The following is a 23,916-nucleotide window of genomic DNA, read 5'->3' as shown; positions in this document are numbered from 1 at the left end:
AAAAAAATATAGACCTATATTTTATTTTATTATAGATAAGCTTACAAAAACCTTGATTTCTACTTGAAACACCTTTTGATGTTTTGAATTATTATTACATAACGTTTTCAACAGGTTCTATGTATTAGGTATTCATGTTCATCTTTTCTTTGTTTAGTTTCTTTCGGTACCTACTTGTACAAAGCAGTGTATTTATACCGAGACTTAAAACTTAAAAGTATTTGTATTATGTTTACATATTTAAAAGTTTAATTTGTGCTCAGAGCATAACCACCTCAAATTGCACATTTACAAACATAGAGCACGATCCGTTCAAGGATACTTCACCGACAACTGTATGTAAACATGAAAAGTAGCCACATCTCGTGGTCATTTATTTATTTAGGAAATTTTGTGTTTACTTGTTTTTTTGCGTAGGTTATGTCAATGTGTTTAGACGATTTAGACTTTTTTAGTTTTCCAAATGTTTAGAGCGAACAAAAATTAACTGGATAGTGCACGTAAATATGACAAGACGTTTATGGTAAATTATTAGTGCGTATTGACCAATGCCCTTGTCATTTTAATGATGCATAGACTTAGATGATTATTATGAACGGATGGATGCTGATTTAGTGTTTGCAGGAAGTAGACTAACGCGTTTAAAAATAACTCTTAATTAGAGCGCTTTCATAACAGTGGATGTCCCGTGCGCTCGTTTGTAATAACAATTGTCAATACCTGAAACCTGAAACCGCGTGACAGATTTTTTCGCTTGGAATGTGTCGCAAAACTGAACATGTATAGGTACGTAGAAGGGATAATCGGAAATTAATTAGGTAGGTACTAGTAGCTTTTTTAACTCAATCGTTTAAAGCTTATGCTCTGTCCTTCATACTGAAAATATTTTGTGCTACTGAGTATGATATATTTTTTTTCTTCCTTATTGAGTTTGACGTGTAGAAACTAACAAACGATTAATTACAGCTATCATTAAAAATAGAAAGCATCCGGAACTTAATTCACAAGGTCTTCTCCAAAACATGTGTTGGTATAGAAGACCAGTATCACCAATATATTCGGTTTTATACAGGAAATACAGAGCAAGCTGTCGACCTTCCAAGATCTGTCTTGGTCCGGTGATTACATAACACTCATACAAGTAAATTACTTGAGATAATGTAAACATACTTACGGTAAATAGAATACATTTTCTACGGTTTGTGGCAGAACTTAAATATGCGCGATTATGAATATAATGTTGGACGAAAGTGGTCTGTCTGCTTTGTTCCTTAAAAAAACATTCTTTATTACATCTTTATTTAAATTTACTGGATATGTTAATTAATAGACAGATTGGAAAAATATAAGAGCTTGCTTTAAACAACATTATAAGTACTTTCGCTATTCAACACTTTTCGATTTTATTTTCTTTGGAAAGCGGTGTTCATCTATCAAATTCATAAGTAGGTGCTCGCTGTCGATACTGCCAGCTGCCTACTCAATTATGTAGATATTACACATAAACTATTTGCACCTCAAGTAGAAGTAAACTTAATTATCATATGTAACGCGTAAAAAATGTTCTATTTATATTAAATGGTAATGAGTGAGGGAACAGGTTTCGGTTTGCTAGGACGGAAATCGTTTAATTTTAAACGGAAGCACAGTTAGCATGCGGGTGGATGTGAATGTGGATCGAAAGGTGTGGAAGTAGCCAAGGCGAGGAGTTATGGATTATACGCGCAATATGGCGCATATTTAGTTTAGCCGTAACTTCGATCATCAACTGACTGTATACCAATTGATATGAACACTCATCTACACCATTTCTGTTATTATTTCCACTTATGTTTATAAGAATTATTCACAAAACAGTACCTTTAAACCAAGTTTTTTGGTTCGAAGAGCTGAGTTCAAGTCCTCATCCTCATCCTCCGAGCCTTTTTCCCAAACTACGTTGGGGTCGGGTTCCAGTCTAACCGGATGTAGCTGAGTACCAGTGCTTTACAAGGAGCGACTGCCCTATCTGACCCCCTCAACCCAGCTGAGTTCAAGTATTGAAAAAAAATACCGTTCATGTAAAATTTCATTGTTTGGCATTTTATTAGGGAAGTGGCAATTAACCTGACACTACACAGGCAATGTTGACCACTTTTGAAGAGCACAGTGTATGACATGACCATAATTGACCAGTGCTTGAAATACGAATAAAATATAACGTTTCTACTTATGGCATTATTATTTTAAGTTTCAAATTCTACCTTCCCAATTTTTGTACTTACATCGATAGTATCAAGAGAAAGCATAATTATGTTTTTATGGTCTATTAAAAGCTTACGCAACATCTATTCCATTTGAAACCAGTAAAAAGTATACATGGATGGCGAGGCTAGCTAAAGCCAGTATAATATAAATCCATCAGCGAAACTAATGACGTTAATTAATTCAATCATGCTTGATAACGAAGTGGTCAGTGCCGGTTCTCTGTGATCAATTAGATCTGACAGTGGTCACACCGCACGGGTCTGTGTGCTGCACAAAGAGCGAGGAGTCGACGCACAAGGATGAACGGACAATACTGTGCTCGTCACTGCTTCCGTGTTTTTGTCTCGTTCCGCATCAAGGCATCATCATTAGAATATTAATATTCGTTATCCTAATTCAATGTTCGCCAAGCTTCTTTGTCCACACAACTCTCGGGTTTTTGCTACGCTACATCGTTTAGCTTTGTTGATCTAACATTTAGTTTTGTAATTTTGGTTAGGTATGTACCCGGATCAGAGTTCATGTTTTATTTTTGAATATTTAATATCAAATGCCTTTGTTGATACTACATAGGCCAAGGTGCCAATATTTTATCTTGACAATGTCTAAACTCTGCGCGGTGGGTGTCTGTCTATTAGTTTTGACACATCAGTGTCTGAGTTGCGTGTCGCGAACACTTCGTCGGCTTTGTTTAGAGTGGCGCGGCATGTGCCGGCGGCCCGGGCGGGCTACTGACGGGCGCGGACGCGTCCTCGGGTGTCAGCGGTCATTGCTTCCTGATCACCCGACTTTATCTCTTTGAGATGTGACGTTCCTGCTGCGTTTGCGCAACGCACTACATGAATTATTCATAGCCATCGTATTCGTGCCTCCATTATCCTTTGTTCCCCGATAATTTCATATTACGATGCTAATGTACCTATAAACTGATTACTTGGAGTCGTTTTATTAGGTGACTCGATATTTGTCGATGTTATATTCACATGCCTCATAAAATATGCAATATGCAGCACCAAGATTGAGTTCAATTGGTTAATAAACCAATAGGGATAAATATTGATGAAAACAAAGTTTTCTTTATAATATTGTTTTGTTTAGATGCCATGGGACTCGTCAGAGGAGCAGATGGGTGGTCCCCGTGAGATGCGCATCCACGTGCAGCGAGTGATCGCCATCCCCGCGCCGCACAACATGCCACCACCACCAGAGACCATGGGACCCTTCGCGCCTCCCCCACCACCACCACCACAAGGCCATGACCAGAACGAAGTAAGTCTCACTAAGGCCTTTCTAGCACATAGTTACTTTAGCGATGATCTCAAGTCAACATTGTCTAGTAATATAGGCAAAAATGGCAAGTTACATTTTCTAGGTTCTAGGTAAGCAAGGGTTGATAGTTTACCTGCCACGTTTTTGCGCTCGTGGCCCGCCTGGGTACCTTGCGATGGCATTATAAAAACAATCAACTGAGCGTGCAGTCAGCGCGATTGATTGTATAACACGCCTGCCTACTAAATAAACAATGCCGACAAAATGTATCGTTAAAAAAACTTTTATTACGCGGAAAGGTCACACTAAGAGTGGTACTATGAATGTACGACATTGTACGTAGTTAAATTGAACTTACCTACGCAATGAAAATCTTCCTTTGCCATAATTTCCAAGGTAAGTACTAGACTAAGTACAGATTCAGTTGACAGTCTGTAGTAAAATAGGGTTGTTTAAATACGTCTTATTAAAATTGGCTCTTAGTAGTTGATAAACATACATTTTTTAAATGCATCTCAGGAATATTCATATATGTTGACACATTTAAATATTACACTTAGTAATAAAATGTATAGCTGTTAGTATAATTAAGGTCTTTATCGTCGTCTCAGCACGTACTACAAAACTTAAATATAACTTTAAGGCTGCGGTTAATACGCAATGCGTACATACATGCATGTATGATGATGATCACTTAATTCATTAAATTAACAGTTTTATAGAAGAAGTAACCAAACATAAATAGTTACATATATTTAACTTGTGGTTTTAAAACGTGGTGGTCTCAATCTCAAGGCACCTTAATTCAATTTCGATAAACTAATTCCATATCACGTAGTCAGGTGTCGAAAAACTTTGTGAACATAAAAAACACTCCGTTAGCAAGCAATTTACAAGTTCAGGAACGAGTGTTGAGATGATGTTACACGGAAGCTTAAGTGTATCATTATGTATGTGTGGATGTGCTTCGATAATAGCACTTGCCAATAATATCGAATAATTTAAATAAATACACCAGTATCACGTTAAGAATCGTAATTATGTAATAATAAACATGTCAGGTGTGCCAGGGCAGGCTCGTAACATCATAACTTCATAACTATATTAGAAAATGATTACAATACCCACTTACATACAAACTTAGTTTAACAAAGTTACATAAGCTCAAGAAAATAAGCCCTTATTACTAGAATAATTCAATTTTAAACAGCAAAGAGCTGATTTCGAATTAACTGAAGGAATGCATAATATATTACGTGCATATACAAAAACTTAACGTAGAGATCAGTGAAGCGTTTTCTTAGCAGAGGTTAAAGAACTCGGCGACTGGGTATCGCGTGGCGCGGCCCATACGTGATTACATGCCTTTTTATACAAGGGTCCCTGCGATGAGTTTTGTTTCCCGTTTGAATACTTGTCAAAATAATAATCTGGTTTTTCTTCGTTCCAGCAACCCACCGTGCTCCACCAGTTTGTGCCTCAGTCTGCTCCTACGCAGGAACTCGAACAACCTGAGGTAGATCTCAAACATTTTATTGTTCAATTCTTCCTACTAGTCTATTCCATCACACATGCAGTTATTTTTATGATGACAAATGATAACATTGCTTCCCGATAATAAACAATGCGATACGGCAGTATAGATTAGTGATTAACGATGCCATTGCTCCTACGGTTAATTACCCATCGCTTACAGTACAATACCATAAACGCAGTCTGCAATGTATTCAAACGAATGTTTGCTTGCTATTGATTCATTTAGCTGTGAATGTCAAATAGCTTCTATAAACAAAATGAAGATTTCCGTTAACAGATCTTATTTCTTTGTGTGTACATACACAATTTGCACCAGCTTGATCTCCGAAATGTAAACAACTTATGAGTTCAATGGTTTCAATCGGAGTTGCTCTAACTGCGAATTATTTAGCTGTCACAATTTTTGACATAATGTTTATTCATTTAAACCGACATTCATTTTCTTACGGAAATACAATTAAATAATTCGTATGCAGGTATTCATCCTTATTTGGCTGGTCAAGATTTTTCTATCAACCTTACGCAAGATTACTTAACGATTAGAATAATTATCCTTTTTCAGTGTGCATCGGCACGCAATGATCTTGAGCGAGATTCCGTTAGAGATTGGAATGATTAAGAATGTAGTTGTATGTGCAGGTACAAAAGATCCCCATGGAGGGACCTGCGGTGCAGATGAACCTGCCGTGGAACCTGAGCCCCGAGGAGCTGCACATGATCCACCGCACGGCTGAGGACGCCGCCGCAAACCAACGTCGCGACCAACAGATCGACAATGACATGCAAGAGGTACGGTAATACTTCTTTGGTAATCCGATGACATGTATATCACCGTCAGCTATGTAGGTATATACGAGATATAAGTACAGTACAATTTAAAACTGAGTTTCGATTTAAAGTAAGTTATAAATGCAAATTATTATATACCTATATTAAATATTTAATGAATACGGACACAGTTTGATAGTATTTTAATTATGAGGAAAAATAAGAGTCCCTTGGAGGATAACTTATATGTAGTTCATCCATATTTATTAATTAAATTATCCTTGAATTAAATGCGGTGAATGACGTGAAATATTTTTGTACTTTGGTATGTGACAAATAGCAGGAAGATAACGGAGGTGCATACTGTTCTAATTTTAATATTGAATATGTAATGCATACGAAATATACAGGAAATCATCTTCTCTAAATTCGTGAAATAATTATATATTCATTTATGGCTGAAAGATATCTGGTGTTGCATTAATTGAGCTTATTGAATACTCGGAAGTATTGTACCATCTATTTCAGTTTGTAGCCGTATTGTGTGTCCAGCAGTTGTGTCTGACTAGCGAGGTGACAGTATCCTTTGTGCAAAATACAATTAGACGGTTCAATAGATCGGTTGCATACCTACATGCTGCGAACATGCAAAACAGCAGCTTTTGTATTGAATGCGGTAGAGACAATAGACAATCAAATATTTTTAGTACGTTCCCTGTTTATTTATTTGAGACAGTACCTAAAGTTGCGAGACCTATTCTCATTTTTGTCTTTATTCTATGTTCATAAATAAAGTATTATGCATAAACTTAGGTAAAGATTTGTAGTAAGTTTTACTCATGAAAAGTGTGAGGGGTTTGGCATTAAGATTAAATATTCATTCATGAAAGAGGTCGTTTAAAGTCACGTGTGGGTTAGACGAAGGTTTGATGTTCACATGAAGGACCAGATTTAATACAGAGGGTTTTATAAAATTAAAGTTAAGGCTTGCATGGAAAGTTTTGAAGGTGATACAAAGAAAAAGTCACTTTTTAATCTATGTGGTACACTAGCAAAAATGTATGACATATATAAATATGGTAAATACTTATGTACATAGGATGGACGGAGAGTATATGAGCCAAGATGACAGTCCCGTTACGAACCAGCAATCAATAGCGACAAAGGCCGAGTGCAGGAAATTAACACTATTGCCTGCTCCTGTAGACACTCGATCGGAATCGGAACGGAAAATACACACGTTTTCTCAGTATTTTAATATGAATAATGTAAATGGGAATCCTGGTTGTTCCCTTTATTTTGTACTTATACGCCTATGTTAGGCGTTTTACTAAGTAGTTATTGGTACTCATAACAAAATGACCTTCAGGTTTTGAAAAATTATCAGTGACATACATAGGTAGTTTTTTTTTACCCAACTTGCATCAAATCTGCGAACATAATATGTACCTACCTATTAATGCCTTCTGATATTAAAATTACAGAATATAAAGTTAGGTAAAGTCAGGGGCAAGACAAAAGATAACCATGTTTAATTTTAACCTGTTTGTTAAATCTAAGTAGACGAACACTTAAATATTCCCGGTTTTACATTAAGCGGATCCTTCCCGACTGCTCCCGTGGGATAAAGATGCTCTTATGTATTTGGTCATTTAATAATTTATATGAAGCAGCAATTTTGGCTTAAATAGGAGCGCTTTGGTTTATGGCTTCCGTCTTTTATCTTTCTTGGGAATTCGATTTTCGGTTCACGTGTTTTTTTACGTAGCAGGTTATTGCTTAAGACAACTATATGCGTAGAGTTTTCTTACATGCCCCCCTACTAAGTTTCGATAAAAAGTAAGCAACGGAGCGAATCTTTGAGTAAAGGATTTTCAATACAGAAGCATTTCTGCAAATAAAAACTTGGGATTCGGAAGGTCGAGTCGGTATGAAAAATTTGTGCCATCTGGGACACGCTAGGCTTAAAGATTGCTTACTTTGTAACTGTATTTTGTGGACAGTAAAAAAGTTTAACGTCTGACAAACCTTCATTTACTTCGAGTTTCAAGTATTCGTAATATTAATAAATTTTGCAAACAGTAGGTATATTTTCCATTACTTCAAAGTATGCAATTGACGTAGATGTCTGGATGTGTACCTACCTATAACAAGAAGAAAATAAATATACTGAAAATAAATTCAATGATATTAAATTTACATGGATGTATAAACCTACCCATTAAAGGAGGAAATACTTTAGCAGCTAGCTCATTATAGGCTTTAGCAAGAAAATTCGAGTCTACCGCAAGGACAAAATGCAACCAGTCATTCAGTTCTTGAGTTAATTTCAACGTCGAGAAAATATAGAAATTTCGTCTATGACTATTTGATGTGTATGTTCTGTTGCAGGTGAAGACGATCGTGAAGACGCTGGCGGCGGCGGCGGAGGCGGAGGCGGAGGCGGAGGCGCGCGCGCAGGCGGAGGAGCAAGGCGAGGCGCGGCCCGAGATGGCGCCGCGCGCTCCGCGCACGCTGCTGCTGCCGCAGGACATGCCCTCTGACGAGAGGCCGCACTGTGAGTACACCCCAACACTTACACTTTTAATGCCGTTCCCAATATTCGATCTATCTGCAGACTCCCTTACTAGAGATACAATTTTGAGTTGAGTCCCATACAAGCTACACGGTTTCGATATAAAGGCGTTGGGATACCTAAAGTCGAAAGGTTTTTTATTTGCGTGGCCGACAAAAGTAGTCGTGGCATTTCTTTCTTTCCACTTCAGCCCGTTCCAATTGACTAGAACAAGAAAAGTAAATATATACAGCCTTTTTTATGCAAAATGACCCCTGCCCCTGTGGGTTAGCAGTAGTGTGGGTCAGACTCTTACTGACTAAAACCCATCATGTTCCTTCTTAGGCCTTTTATGAACCAGGACCGCGTAACTCTTTCGAACAATCCCAGAGAATATACATACAGTCTTCGCTATCGATCCAAATGTCTTTTTGAGTGAGCTTTTTGATCGATCAGGAATTTCAGTTGATGTTCATGTGTTACATGTGTTACATCCATATTCACGACTCCACAGCATCTATGGCCGTTGAAATAAGGTTTACAAAAGTACAATAGCAACGAGGTGCTGGTTTGCTTACAGTGAGGCGTTAAGCCCAAAGGGCGCTTGAACACGCTCAAGTAACCCAAGAATTTGAAAACCTGTGGTTGACTGCCTCTTAATCCGTTTGTCGAGCGAACTTCGATCAGTGGGATTTGTGGGTTTTTTGATGCGATTTTTAGTTCCGTTTCGGACGCTGGATTTGTAGATTCACAAGGGTATAGTACAGGGGTATTATGAGACTGCTTAATAGCTTTCTATACCTAGGATTTTTTATTTAGTAAATAGAACAGCTGGATTTTGTATCGTTTAAAAGTGCAAAGTAAAATTGCACTAGAGCGATATTTAAAGCAAACAATCATCGTCACTGGACTCGTGTAATTATGTACACGACAGTTAACGGGTGCCTGAACTTTTGAATATTACATGCAGTGAGTACACTGTCTGGCAAAATAATTCACGTAACATAGCACTATATTTTCATCACAATTTTGTAGAATATAAAAGGGATCGGATGGAGATAGCTAAGTGTATTAGGTTGCCGTAGTTTATGAAAGACTGAAAAATTGGTTACTTTGTTACATTGCTTACCTAGGGTACAAGCTTTTTCTACTATTATAGGTGTATAGAGAAAATTATTGCGCATCGGCCGTTCATATTAAAATGAAATATGTAGTTGTATATTAAAAACAATAAATAAAAAAACGGCATATCTAGTAAAAATATGAATGTTTTAATTAATATTTAACCGAACAAAATAGTTTCAAGAATAGTTTCAGCATGCAATGTTTTACGTAATAATATTTGCTTTAATGCATGATACCTGGAGCTAACACATAAGCTCTTTCAGGACTTGTGACGGGAGCTTCGCTGATAATTATAATCAATAGTATACGTGGAACTGGCCAGATTTCCTCCGACAGATACTTGGAATACCCTGTTACTAAAGCTGCCTGGGACTAGTTGTTGCGTTTCACGAGAACTTAAACACTATTCATTCGAACTTCAGCTCTATATCACGTCCATAACGAGTAAATTCATTTGCAACCATTAAAAGCTTTACTTTATTATTACGCGGAAAACGTCCTTTCATGTTATTGCAGTGAAATTTTATTGAATCTGCGTTCAGGGAAAGTTATATGTTTGTTGGAATTGGTAAATAAATGCAGATATGAATTTACAATATTGAATTAGTTTGTATAATTTGAAATGCTATTCGTTTGAAACCAAAAATTCATTTAAATAACGATACATAAACGATGCACAAATTAATATCAAAAGTTTAATTAAATTAATTGTTAAAAACACAATCATGTTATCAAAGAAAAATAGTTTTACTAGAGAAAACTTGGTTGAATTGTCATTAATTTGCAGCTGTCATGTCTGGTAGTGAACAATGTCTGCAAAGTTATATTCTGCACAATTTGCTAAGCTTGTTAACATTCATTTAATATTGATGAAGCTGCAGCGACAAGATTAGGTTGTACTTATATAAACTGGATATGTTGAATACGGCGACTCTGTCTGTTTAGATAATGAAACAACATCTTTGAGTAACAAAGTGATCCAGTGACATGCCTAGAAGTCAATAGATACTTGCTGCAGTTAATTTAAATGTATAATACTGATAACTGCGCAAATGAATTCCTCATAACACATATGTATTACGAGTAAACCAATCCAATAAATCTGATAGCACACTTATCTATTTTAGTGAGCAATAACATCACTTCGAACAAGTAGAATCATAGTGCTCATTCATCCAATGTTTCCTCAAACAAAATGAATGAATAGACACAATGTCTACCACAAAAACACATGAGTCACATCAGTTCTAATAAATCAGTGTCGCGTGTCTATGTAACGTAGTGGCAAACTTGTAGCTTTGCCAACTTGTAATAGTTCAGGTGAACTTCTTGTACGAACTGCCTTATAAACACTTACTCGTACCTCCTAATTTAAATCCATATGACAATATGTTACCATAAATACCAGAATACATGGAGAAAGAAAAATGTTTCCATTGACATATTTACATGATGAAAATAAGGAAGTTTCAATAAATACAAATCTGATAAACATCATAATATGGAGCGGTGACAATACAGAACGGCACGTGTAAAGAGATTTTATAAACATTTTTATGCCACGTGTATCATAGAAGCAATCACGATCCGATGTTGTTTGAATTATATTTATTTAGAACGGCGCATGTTGACACTTAGCGTTTCGTGTTGATTAAGTATATCTTGTAATCTCCTTGTCGAGAGATTGCGGTCGTGAACTTTGTTAACAAGCATGGTTTTGTAAACGGAACGCGGATTGAGATCAGAAGAATTTAGCTACGTACAACGTTTCTCTGTACGATCAATGATTTGTAATTCTTACAGGATACCGACAGTTAATGTTTATTGTATTTTCCATTTAGAATTAGTCAGCGTAATCGCAGTAAGTGACGATATACGTCGTAGCAGTAGCGCAGTGTATTGGCATCGTCCATTGACGTCTTTGCACGTAATTTCTACAGTAATTGGGTTGTTGTTGCACTCACTAATTACTCATAATTGGTAATTAATACAGGTCAATAGCTGTTTACTGACCTAGATCGTCTTAACATGTGTTGCTCTTGATCTTGCCCTAATTTGGTTACAAGAGCGTAAAGAGAATAGGGGCGTGCGTACATGATCGTTCAACGATATTAAGATAATAGAACTCATGCATGCGTGCGTGTCTAACGTCGTACCTAACTAGATTTTCACGAGACTTCAGTAAAAAACTAATCCTAATAATAGCAGATTTTTAAAGAGTCTAAGCTTTAAACAAAAGTTGTTTTTAATCAGCCTATATTGGTGTTCGGGTATAAAAAAGGTGTATCCTTACTTTGAGAAGATACAATAGGGTTCTTATCGAAGCTTTAATAAATTTTGTAACTTATGTATTATTTGTTGTGTTTTCAGACTTGCAGCCGCGCTCGGTGCGCAGCGTGGACGCGCTGGTGGCGCGCGAGAAGCGCGTGAAGCGCTGCGCGTGCAGCTGCGACTAGAGCGCCGCGCATGCGCTGTGCCGCACTAGCGCACAGCGGCTCTCTCCGTCCATTTTTCTATCTCCAATATTTTGTAACAGTTAATGAAACCTGTTAGTTAACATAATAACGGCTTGTCTCTAACATTTCTGTAAATAAAGTTGTTAATCCATGAGCTTCCGATGATGGTTTTTAATTACCTATCGCTGCATAAAGGTTGTATTTATGGGAAATTTTTATGTTTGTTAAATAATTATAAATTTTATAGTTCGTTTGTTTCCTGTTTCGATGTACCTATGAGTTTCTATTATCGACTGTTCACGTCTTGAGAATGCAATATGTAAGGTATAATAATAGTTTTAACATTAGGTACGTATGTATAGGTACATATGTGCATGTTGTAATTGTGAGGGTAGGAGGAGGTCGGCGATGCAATATCCATCAGCAAGATTAATTCACAACCGCGAACACGCTCTGTTCAGCTTGTTGTAAATTGGTTTATGAGAAAATAACTCTGATTTGTTAAGATAAGAATATTTGCATTTGTCTGGGGTAATGGAAATGCATTTAGTTCTGGAGGAACTCTAAACCTTGTCTGCAAACCTTGCTCCTTAATTAACTTGTGGTGATATTGTAAAATTTAAATCAATCTTGTATTCTATTATTGTGATCCTAAATTAAATTTGTACTAGTTTTATTTGGCTGATGATTTTATTTGACACTTCGTGACTGACCCTAAACAAGGTATGAGATATAATTATATTCCATAAGTATTCTAATACTCAAAATAGATATCGTGGTAAGTATGAAATGCGTAAACTTTTTCCTTAGGCGCATGAAAAATTTGCAACTTTTACTCTTGGCTACCTTTCTAAGTGTCTTTATCCACATAAAAACCTACATAAATTGATATGACTGGTCGAATATGCACGTAAAGAAACGAAGGTTTGGCTTACCCTATTGAAAAGGGGCTTGACAATCCTTTATTACTTATAAACCTATCGTAATTTGAGGATGTTGTCTGTGTGCTGGAGTGGTAGGTGCCCTACTTACATCTTCGTGAGTAGTCTTGTGACCATCACATCATGTGAAAAGTTTCGCTATACATGTTTTAAAATTATCTACAGGTAATCTTATCGCTCATTTCATTACTCAGCTTGCAGACCGGTCGATTTTCATGGTAGCCATTAACCATGATGTCACGATTTCATCAAAACACTTGACAAGGCTTTAGTTCGCGACGCAGTAAGCGTTGTAATGTCACCTTGGATTTAGATAATGCATTACAATACACTTGAGCATAGTGTTCATGATGTTAAATGCAATTTTGGTTTGGAAATAATCAGCTGTGATTACGCACTACAGCTTAAACATAATCACATCAAAGCATAATATAGAAACGACACGCAGACAAGGTACCTATTTCACTTTTCTTACAACAATGAATTTGGAATGAGATGGTTAAGACGGTTTCACAGATTGTTAGATATATCTTAGTCTTATGCTTTACAAGGACAATTGTTGATCGATCTTACTCAGACATAATGTTACATATGCACGTACAGATACACGCAAGACTGAGGCAAACGCCGGAGATGCTCAGTCACCCATACATTGCGGCAACAGGCTTTGAGATGAATTTAGATCTGTATTGAGATTACACACACTGACTTCAATGTGCTATGTACTTAGATATATTATAATTGTATCATACGTAATTGGTAGTCCGAAATCAAACACAAGTTTATGTTCGATGCCAAAATTGCCTATCGCAGTGAGTTAATTTTGGTTCTTTCAACTATTATGGACATTCAGCTTAAATTATCTCAACAAGTGAAACCAATATAAATTGTTCAGTAAAGTACACACATACTACCGATCGTACATTTAAATAACAAACGTTAATTATTGCTACTAAGTACACAAAAACTGCCAATTCCATTTTAATTGAATAGGCGCGCGGTTGTGGCTACCGACCACTAATGATTAAGTGGTTTGAGCAGCCCAGAACTGCTGTCGGGATCAAACAGATTCCGATATCTCTAGCAGGCTATGGGAATACTTCACCATCATAGGTCACTAAATATGACCTACTGGAATTGAAACAATCTTCAATAACTGGAAGTATGACCAAGTATTGTATTATATCCTGCTTCTTCAAAGGTTCTGACATCTAGTTTTAAGAAGGGTTATAGTTAATCTGATTGAGTACCTCAAGTGGTAATGTATGCTGAAACATACATATATTTCAGCATACATTACCACTACTTAAGTATGTATGTTTAATAACATATGTATGTTTCAGCATACCTACATTACCACTACTTACTACTTATAGCCTGTAAGTACCTATGTAGGTACTTACAGGCTATAAGTAGTAAGTAATAACCTGTAAGTAGCTATGTAGGTACTTACAGGCTATAAGTACCTACATATGTTTATGAACTTACAGCTTTGTAGTTTTATCATAACCTATCGCCAAATTGACAGCATTGGTGTTTTATTCTATCTTCTTTATAGATATTAATTCCGTACCAGAATTTTATAAAATGTTTCTTAAAATAGAAGCCTTTTAAAGCAGCACTTTATTAATCAAATAAAACGACAGCAGCTGGGGTAAAATAAATTATATTTCTCGAGGTTACGTACTAATTATATTCGTTACACAGTAACACAAGTTAAAATTACTCACTCACAATCCAATCACTAAACTGGAAAGGGGAATAGTTAATATTTCATAAACATCGCTAATTGCATTCATGTAATTTACGAGTTGTTATTAGTATACGGAAGTCACTTTCAGACATTCTACAGGAGGTAAAACATAAAATTTCGAATTTTATTTCACCTTAACATATTGACATCGGCTAAACTATAGTCAGGTAATGTTCTCGAGGACTGTGCCTTGTTGTTATAAGTTAATATTATTAAAATGATGTACATACTGAGTATAAGTAAATTCATCAGAAACCCTGATATATAACTTATTAATAGTGTCAATAGTGATTTAAAACACCACAATTCTATGACATCTTTGGAAAATAAATAAACATTTATCGTTAGACATAGGAAAAACGTGACAACAGCCAGACTTCTGGCGAACTGTCTTATTTTGTCTGACAACACTCTGTGCACGATGGCTATGTAAAGCCCCGTGCCTATGAATATTAGCGGCCACCTGAACACACCACAGATCAACAAGTTGACGTGCTGCCGACTCAACATGTCGGCCACGATCACGCTGGTCCACGCCACACTTATGGGCACTGGTATCAGCCATGAACAAAACAAAACCCTGAACAAACTGTTATGGCTTATTTTCACTAAAACTATTATTAAACTGTTGTACATATGTTTTATAAAAAAGAACACTAAAACTACAATAACAAAGTCTATATAAATCTGAAAACAAGTCAATACATATTCAACTGTCTTACTAATTATTATTTGTTCTCGGACCTCTACAAACTTAAATGTAAAAATAATTCGTTTTATAAACCTTGCAAAAGATAACTGCATTAACATTTGGTTTCTATAATTTCTTCTCCACCGTGGCATCTTGATAGCTGCAACTATTGATATTATTAACTCTAGAGTGGTCATGACCAGTTCGATCATAACGAATATCTGAAATATTGGATATTCATTGTACAGTTCACTTTCCGGGTTTGTTATGTTTAGGGCACTGGTATCACTGATATTGGTAAACTGTCCTTCGGAAGCACTAGTAGGTGATATCAATCCACTTTCATTGATCGGTGTGTCTACAGTAGCTGCCGCGATGGTCGTCATCAGGTCCGCAACACCGCTGTCGGTGACAGGTGGTACACTTTCAGTCGACATTTTGACCACATGGATGTTTTTACTATTTCAAACGTAGCACGTCTTATGCCGCGTCTTCACGTCAGTGTGATGTCCTGAAGGCAGCGGACAGACCGCTGGTTATAATGATACTGTAACGAGAAACGGGAAACAACAACTTACATAGGCAGATATTATTATTCATAGGTAAATGATACAACAAGCAATTGGAATTTGCGGTTAGCAGACGTCATAGCGGTGAACACAAAATACCCGAGTGCGACTTATATCCCGTCTTTATTATGTAGATTTAATTCATTTTCAAAACGCATATTTTTCACGGCAAAGTAATTTCAGTGTTTATGATATTTATTTGGAAGCAAGCACAGGAATAAAATATTTGCTCATGTTCGGAATTTAATATCGTACAAAGTTACCTTCAATATTATGGGAATATTAAATGCTATTTCATATTTATCACAACTAGGTTACTGAATATGCAATGTTAAAGCGTATATTAAAATATTACATTTTATTAAAATAAGCATATTTTTATTAAATTCTTTTCTTCGATATATTTGAAAGTACGAACCTATTAAGATGTTCCCAAAATAATGACGTATGAGATGCACTAAGTTTGTGTGAAGGGAAACTTAAGACATGTCTTAAATTAAGTGCGTTTCTGAATAAGGTCGTTCTAATTGGAGTCTTTTGACTGCCGTAAATATTAATTACTTTAGATTTTGTTTCAGGGTATTTTAATAAGCTTATTTCTGAGAAAGAAGCTCATTGGGTAAACAGTAACAAAGGCCTTGAAAGTAGTTAATTTCTCCAAGAACACGCAAAAAGTGAGTGTTTTGTAACCGAAATAACCTCCAGTAAAACTTGGCACTTTTCCTTATGAATACCTCTAACTGCTCCAGATAAACATGGCTGGAAATTGCTCAGTGTGTAGGGTCCTTGCGAGAGCGGTACGATCGATAGGTTTAAAATATGGGTCAAGCTCAGCGCGAGTCCTACGGTACAGTGCTCACCTGGGCCGCGGCACTGCACACTCCTGCTGACACTCACTGCACTTACGATACATTTGCTACGACAACTTTATTTTATTAGTCAATTCAACATCTTACTACACTATTGAAATATAGGTAAGATGACGGCGATGTTTTAAAAAATTGTATGTAGTTTGGGTACTAGACTTACACGACCTGTCTTGGATTTAAATTATTTCAGTGATAGTTGTTAAATTATTTCTACTATAAACATAATATTAAGTCCATATTTTTCTTCTAGGGAACATTATGACAGCTAAGTTTAATTTGGCAGAAGGTAATGTGGTTTTAGCTGAAGAAAAACGTCACTTCTTTCACCCGAGGGGGTTGTAATAAGCGACAGAGGGATTATCTCGAGTGGGCGAGCACCTTCACGTTAACAGCGCGTTTGTACTCAGCTAGATGTGTAGAAACATCCAAAATTATAATCAAATACCTGAAGTAGTCGTTATTATTTAGTACTTTATCTAAATGTTTGTTGATTGTTTATAGAATAAGTACTTACATATGTAGGCATAGAGACGAGCTATTTATACTCTTGTTATTGTTCTGTAGAGATAATGAACCTATCAAGTACTGTTGAGTTTGGTTTATGAACTTCCCGTTTACCGCAGTTAGGGACTTACGAGTATTAGTCAATGTTATTTCAATTAGTGATATTTGTTTGTATTGCTCATATTGTAGTTCGGATTATCTACGTTAATCCGATACGGATTAGCATTGGTTTGCATATTGACTGAAATTGATTTATCATTGTTATTATTGTAGTTTCCTGAATGTTAGGGAAAAGTAAAGTCCAGTTTCAAAATACACAATACCGGAAAAAAATTGGCCTAAAATAAATCAACTTAGATTTTTACTTTAAGGATTAACATAGTATACAATAGTCTTTATTACGTAGAAACAGGCCAAAAAATAACCTTTTGAAGCGAATACAAACCATATGTGTTAAAATCATAAAATGTTCTTAATTGCAAAGTAATGGCTCAAACAACACACAATTTAGTACGTAGTCGTTGTAGGGATCGTAGGGTAAACATTTTAAGTTGGCAGGAAGTGGGTTCTCGGCACTAATTCTAACGATCACACACTAAAATTAAAAGGCAGAAGATCTATGACACAACAAAAAAATCGATGATTTTTTTTTTCTCATGAATCAAACGACCTGTAACGTCATATCAGTTTTTACGTCATTGGTTTATCATGAAAGCAAAAGGAATCACAATGCGACGAATTTCATTCATGGTTCGAAGGAATTAGAAAACAAACGTGACACAACGTGGGCTGACTAACAATCGACCATTAAAGGAAGTCGCGAATTTTACCTACATATGTGTGAGTCAAAAGCATTGAACGTATTTTTTTCTGCTCTTCAATATCTTGAGGAAAGACCTCAGTTCCGAATACTTGACGTGTCGTCATTACATACGTAAGATGAGATCTTATCTCAAACCTATGTTGTTACATCTAGATTTGAAACCAATTCATTTAGGTACTTATATTCATTTTTCTATTTCAAATTCATTTATTGATGTTATTTTTGATACGTTCATGGATTGTCATCACATCATCATCAAAATAATTCTATCATTTTCTAAACGATTTATTTCTTTACATTTACGTTGCATTCGACGACAACAAACAACTGATCCTTACCACTGCTTGTGAAAATCGGTTTGGTTCTTCTGCGGTGCAGCACAAGGCAGTAGTGGAGTGGCCGTCACTCGGCGCGCTCATTTCCGGTCGCCAATCGATAATCAGATCCATTGATGTGCACTCCGCTTAGATTGGATTTGCGACCTGTGGACATACGCCTTGCTTCGGCACGCACGCCCGCTTAACGATATCATTATCCTACTTAACCTTTTAAACTTTATTGCAATCTTTTATTACTTAACTGTTATGCATTTATTTTCTAAAATGTTCCTACTTAATTATAATACCTAAGTTTTCTAAGAGGTAGGATTAATTTATCCCCATCTAGGTTTTTGGAAACTAGTGATATATCGGATTTAGATTCTAGGTAGATAACCAAATAAATAAGAGTAGATATTTACTCCACCATTCTAAAGTTCTCAATTCCTTAAATACTTTTGAAAGTTAGTGAATTCTGAGGAATGTACCAAACATAGTTTTCAACTAGGCCGCAAATATTTTTCCTGAAAGAATGCTCTCTAGATCAAAGACTAAATATATCGTTATTTATTCGGTTGTACGTTTGTAACCATTTCGATTTTGACAGTGGTACGAATAAGTCGAAAGCTATTTCACAAACGTTCTCCGGGGACAAAGGTTGCAGTCGTGTCGAGTTCATCGTGTTTTCCTCTTATTACTTTTTATATTGAGCTGTGTGTTCTCAACATGTTCGCACTATCTACTCATTTTATCACTTGTCATGTTTGATGTGTGATAACATTCAATATGTATTTTTATCGCCGAATTGTAATAAAGCTCCATGATGAAGGTTGGTCCTGTTTATTCTTTTTCTATGAAGGTTTATCGCGTGTAATAATCTTCCTGTTGTTGCTTCTGACGTACAGCGCTCGAACACTCAGACTCCGTAACTTGATGCGTATTTTATGGCGTGTGTTAATTTACGCGCTCGTAACATCAGCGTCAGTTGGTGTCTAATGACTGTGGAAGACAATCAGAAAACTATCTAATAGGTTGTTTACTCAAATGTGTACCCACATCCGACACAGACCCTTGTTGACATGGAATTTGAAACTTTGCATTATTATGACGGGCTAATTAAATTAAAAGCTTTCGCGCAAATTTTGCCAAATTATATGATGTGTACTTTGCTAACATGTGGTAAAATTTATAATTATAACTTGTATTTTAAGCAAATATGTAGATATGTATTAATGATTTATTGTTGTTTGGAATGATGACTTCAATAGTTTTGGTATGCTTAGAAGTTCTAAGTTAGAACATTCTGCTAGTAACGATAATAGCTGTCCGTATCTGCAATCGATCGAAACGGATGAAGCTACGTTCAGATTAGTTGATTAATTGGATGTTGGACTCAGTAGCTGCTGGAGCTCGATAAGGCGCAGCCGAACTAGGCACTGGCGCAAACAAAAGACGGAGACTTAAGCGAGTCAGGGGACACTGCTCGGAATAATTACCCGTCCTCTACAGATTTACTTTTTATATTATTCTGGCATTGTTTAAAATGTCGATATCATAGAATCTTAGATTTCTGTTTCATGTAGGTATAGCTAATGTGACATTGACGTCGTATACCTCCATTTACAGGATAAGGTGTCATCTGCGCTGTTGACACGTTGACACGAACCCTTTCGCCGGACCTGTCAACTTGACAAATTGTTCTCACCGACACTCGTCACGTGTTACATTTACATGAAATTAAGGAAAACTATGACAATATTATACCTACCAACGTTGAAGTCTATCTTTTTGCGTCGAATTATGATGCATAAATTATAGGAATGTTAAAAATTTACCTAATTACCTAGTAATTTCGCTGTAAACATTTTGAGGAAAGCTAATTAATATTAAAATTATTAATTTCAAGGGAAAGCGGTATATAAATGATGACTAAATATTTTACTATATTATTTATATTCTTATTGCAGTCGAACTCATTCTATTTTTATTTTGTTTTGTATTTTTTCGTCTCGGCAGGCTACCCACCTATTTTACTGTCCAAAGAACCCTTCTAGTGTACTTAACGTCCTCTGCGCGCTCTAGTAAACATATCTTCCATTTATTTGGATCTTCAGAGGCTTAGGCTTAGCTTTGTGCTAGTGACATAGGTACGAACAAACGTTTTTTGCTCTCAAATTGATTTGACCTCATAATTAACTTTCTTAACTCAAAGTTAAAAAAAACTTGTAACGTCAATAACATACAACGTCTTGATATATTAAGCGAAATATGAAAGTAATTTTACTTGTTTTATCGAGGGACGGCGTGGCAGTCAAAACTTTGCTAATCACCGTTCGAACGACCACTCGCTTAAGAATAAATTACCACGAGAAACTTTTACGCGAAGTAATTAAGTTAGCACAGTTAAGTTGGCACTTGGTGAATGTACCAATACGTGCTGGAAATCGGGCTAACTCCGTAAGCTAACAAGTACACGAGTGGTTCAAGTGTTGGCCAAAGTTCGCGGAATGCAGACGGGAACAGTCAGAGTCGTGAGTCGCTTAACTATGTGCGCTTGCGACACCAATTAACGTTCACAAAGAACACAAACGTACAGTTGTGTGGAGTGTGCATTGTGCATTTACGATCGAATTTACTCACGAATTTAATGTGCTTCACATGTTTTGTTGATTATGCAGCGATATGATAAGTTACTACTCCTATTGAATATAAAATGCCCACTACTACTTACAAATATAGCTATCTACTGGTAGAAAACTTTTCAAAATCGGTTTAGTAAAACTTTGCGTCCACGAGGTGGCAGCACCGAGTCGTCAGGTCCAGGTAACTGTCAAAGTGCTTATCTTTACTATGAATAGTGAACGATTTTAGTGTTTTTTTTTTTTATTTTATAATTAAAGCACTGCATTATTGTTTTACTATTGAGGTTGAGTAAATAAAAAAAACTAAATCATATTGTGTTAACAAATTTTTCAATAAGCTTTTCCTTAGTACCAGTGACTTTTGCACCCTCTCTCTTAGCTCAATTTTTAGTTCGGAAACCTTATTCTGACCGTAGTCCATAATAAAATCAATAACACTTCCAATATAACAGAATTTCAATAAACAATAAGTTCGGACCCAACAATTCCATACTATTTGACAGCTGTTTGGACCTGACGCATACGAAGCGCCGCCTGGCGGCAGAAAAAGTATCGAAAACCCTCATTCAATTAAGGTACTTGGCTACCAGAAATGTACACCAAAACTTGATACAATTATACCCTCAACATATTCCGTTTTCCTCACACACATAGAAGTCATTAAATCTTTGTATATTTCCCCTGAAAGAAAGAAACGTAGCGGCTACGCGCTACACTTGCTACGCTCGCTACGCGCTACTACGCGACTATGTGCTACAAGCGTCTTGCTTGCAATTTTCACATTCAAACATAAAACTCTTGTTTGAAATATTAACATTTCGTTTTCATATTTTCAACAGAAAAGCATCTTATTCACAGTTCAAATATAATAATATATTTTTCTATTCGTGGGTTTCTTTGTTTCTTTCAGAAGTTGTAATTTGTAAGTATGAATCGTTCAGAAAATGAAAAAGCTTTTCCTCAAAAATTACCTTTACTTATCTATTTAATTCTTCTGTATAATATACATAACAGTAAATAATGAACTTTGTTGCGTAATTGTAAAAAAGCTGTTTAATTTTACTTACATTTTAACTTCCCACTGAACGTTACGTGAAGAAGAAATTAAGATTTTTATGTTCCAGTAGCCAGTGCGATAAGCGGAATCGCCGTTATCTGCAGTTCCTAGCAGATTGCTAAAGTAAAGTCGAGGTGATGTTCTATAACAATAATTAAGCTTTGAAGCAAAGGTCAACAAATCAATAAAGTGATAGAGTTGTAAACAGAAATGAGTGATTAAAAGAGGTTTAAGATCACCTGTCGCGTACACGATCAACAGGAAGGGATCCGGGCGAGGCTCGGGCAGGACGAGCCAGAGGACGTCAGTCGCCGCCCAGCCGCCCGCCGCGCGCCACGCACCCTCGCGCCGCCGCGCCGCCCCACCACCGACTACTCGACTCACTTACGCTTCATCACGTACTGAATTCGGGTTTTGCATATTTGAGCCTCGCAAAAATCAACAAATATCTCTCCCGAAATAAAAGCTTTTAAACGTCGCAAATTAAGTTCGGATATCGGAAAAAGAACTGAGATCGTTCGAAGTTTACAGAGTGCCAACGGATAGCGAAGGATTCTCCGCGCCCTCATAATGTATTTCGCTTGAGGCTAGGTAAGTTCTTAAGTAACATTAAGTGTCAACTTATATTTTGTTAATAGTTTTGTATTAAACTGTGTTTAATGTTTTGCTTAATTCAATGTTTTGTTTACAAATTCTGTTACTTTATTTTTTAATACGTAGTTTATTTATTTGGCAATTTACATTTAGTTTGATATTTCGTTTATGTTATGTGATGTTGTGTATTGTTGTATCTGTAATGTGTGTTGTTTTTTATTTTTGTAAAATATTGATAATAAACTATTTTACCACATTTTGCGCATTCATTTTAACACTCTTGAAAACCAATAGGTATATGGTAAAGTGCATAACATAAAAAGCTTTTCCTGAACCGTACATAATCAACACAAAGAAAATACCCACCATACACTGCGTTCAAAAACAAATAATACATTCTCTCAGCGAGGACATTTTCTTGTTTGTACTTCGCAAGTTTTCCAATGAAATTGTATAAAATACTTGTTTATATTGTATTACTTTCATGACAAGCGCACAGTTGAACGTGCCCCGTATCTGCGATGTTCTTTAGCTTTGTCTTACAACGTAACTGTAGGTAGGTGGGGGTACACCGAAATGTGAAGGCCGGAGCATCGAGCCACTTAATTGCAGCTCTGCATTCGTTCCGCTCGGGGATGTGATTGGACACTTTAATTTGTACGTGACGGCTATAAGTCAACACGTTAACTTGTGTGACGTTTTGTGTGTTCAGACGTAGATGATTGCTTATTAACGTCCATGAAGACATGCAAACGTTTGTTATAATTAAACATTTACAAATATATAGTCTAGTTGGCCGCGAAGCTACTGTAAATATGTACCCAACGAAGGTTTTGTAAAGCTCGTTTTGAAGCTGTTGCATAAAATCGCCGATGGAACCAAAGTCCACAGCAGCGCTCTTTTTAATTATTCGTCTGCCGTTTCCACTGTTGACTATTCCCATTTATGAAACACGTCGGAACGGTGACTGACTGTCGGAAAACTCGTAATTTTCGGAGCTGGACTCTCAATCTGAATTCGTGGCTAAAATTCAATTTCAATTCAAGTTACAATGGACGAGAAACGTATTCTTTATGATTACGTGTACCACAATCGGCATACGTGTCGTTTTTAGAGCGTTTATAGTATTAATAATATTATTGTAAGGTCTTAAACTAAATCTTTATAATCTTGGGATTATTCTAGAGATCTTGAGTACAGC

At 36.3% G+C, this 23,916-nt stretch overlaps 2 protein-coding genes across 4 annotated transcripts in view; both read left to right on the top strand.

The window, feature by feature from the left end:
* LOC110370067 (WW domain-binding protein 11) overlaps positions 1-12,631 on the top strand; it is a 49,450-nt gene extending 36,819 nt beyond the window's left edge. For 2 of the 3 annotated variants that reach the window (XM_021325778.3, XM_064036852.1), the window contains 5 exons: positions 3,346-3,516; positions 4,967-5,032; positions 5,680-5,841; positions 8,212-8,377; positions 11,870-12,631. In XM_021325778.3, the coding sequence (XP_021181453.1) occupies positions 3,346-3,516; positions 4,967-5,032; positions 5,680-5,841; positions 8,212-8,377; positions 11,870-11,955 (651 nt within the window). In that variant the 3' untranslated portion in view covers positions 11,956-12,631. The remainder of the gene's footprint in view (positions 1-3,345; positions 3,517-4,966; positions 5,033-5,679; positions 5,842-8,211; positions 8,378-11,869) is intronic. The other variant, XM_021325779.3, reaches the window with a different exon arrangement.
* A 9,784-nt stretch (positions 12,632-22,415) lies between these two features.
* The window catches only part of LOC135117517 (BAI1-associated protein 3-like), a 55,461-nt gene continuing 53,960 nt past the window's right edge, over positions 22,416-23,916 (top strand). Inside the window, exon 1 of the mRNA XM_064036901.1 lies at positions 22,416-22,712. The gene's annotated coding sequence lies outside the window, so the exon portion shown is untranslated. The remainder of the gene's footprint in view (positions 22,713-23,916) is intronic.

The sequence above is a fragment of the Helicoverpa armigera genome, chromosome 11 (genome assembly GCF_030705265.1).
Source record: "Helicoverpa armigera isolate CAAS_96S chromosome 11, ASM3070526v1, whole genome shotgun sequence".
Classification (NCBI taxonomy): Eukaryota; Metazoa; Arthropoda; class Insecta; order Lepidoptera; family Noctuidae; genus Helicoverpa; species Helicoverpa armigera.
Note: the sequence above shows the minus strand (reverse complement) of the source record. Positions and strands in the feature narration are given on the sequence as shown.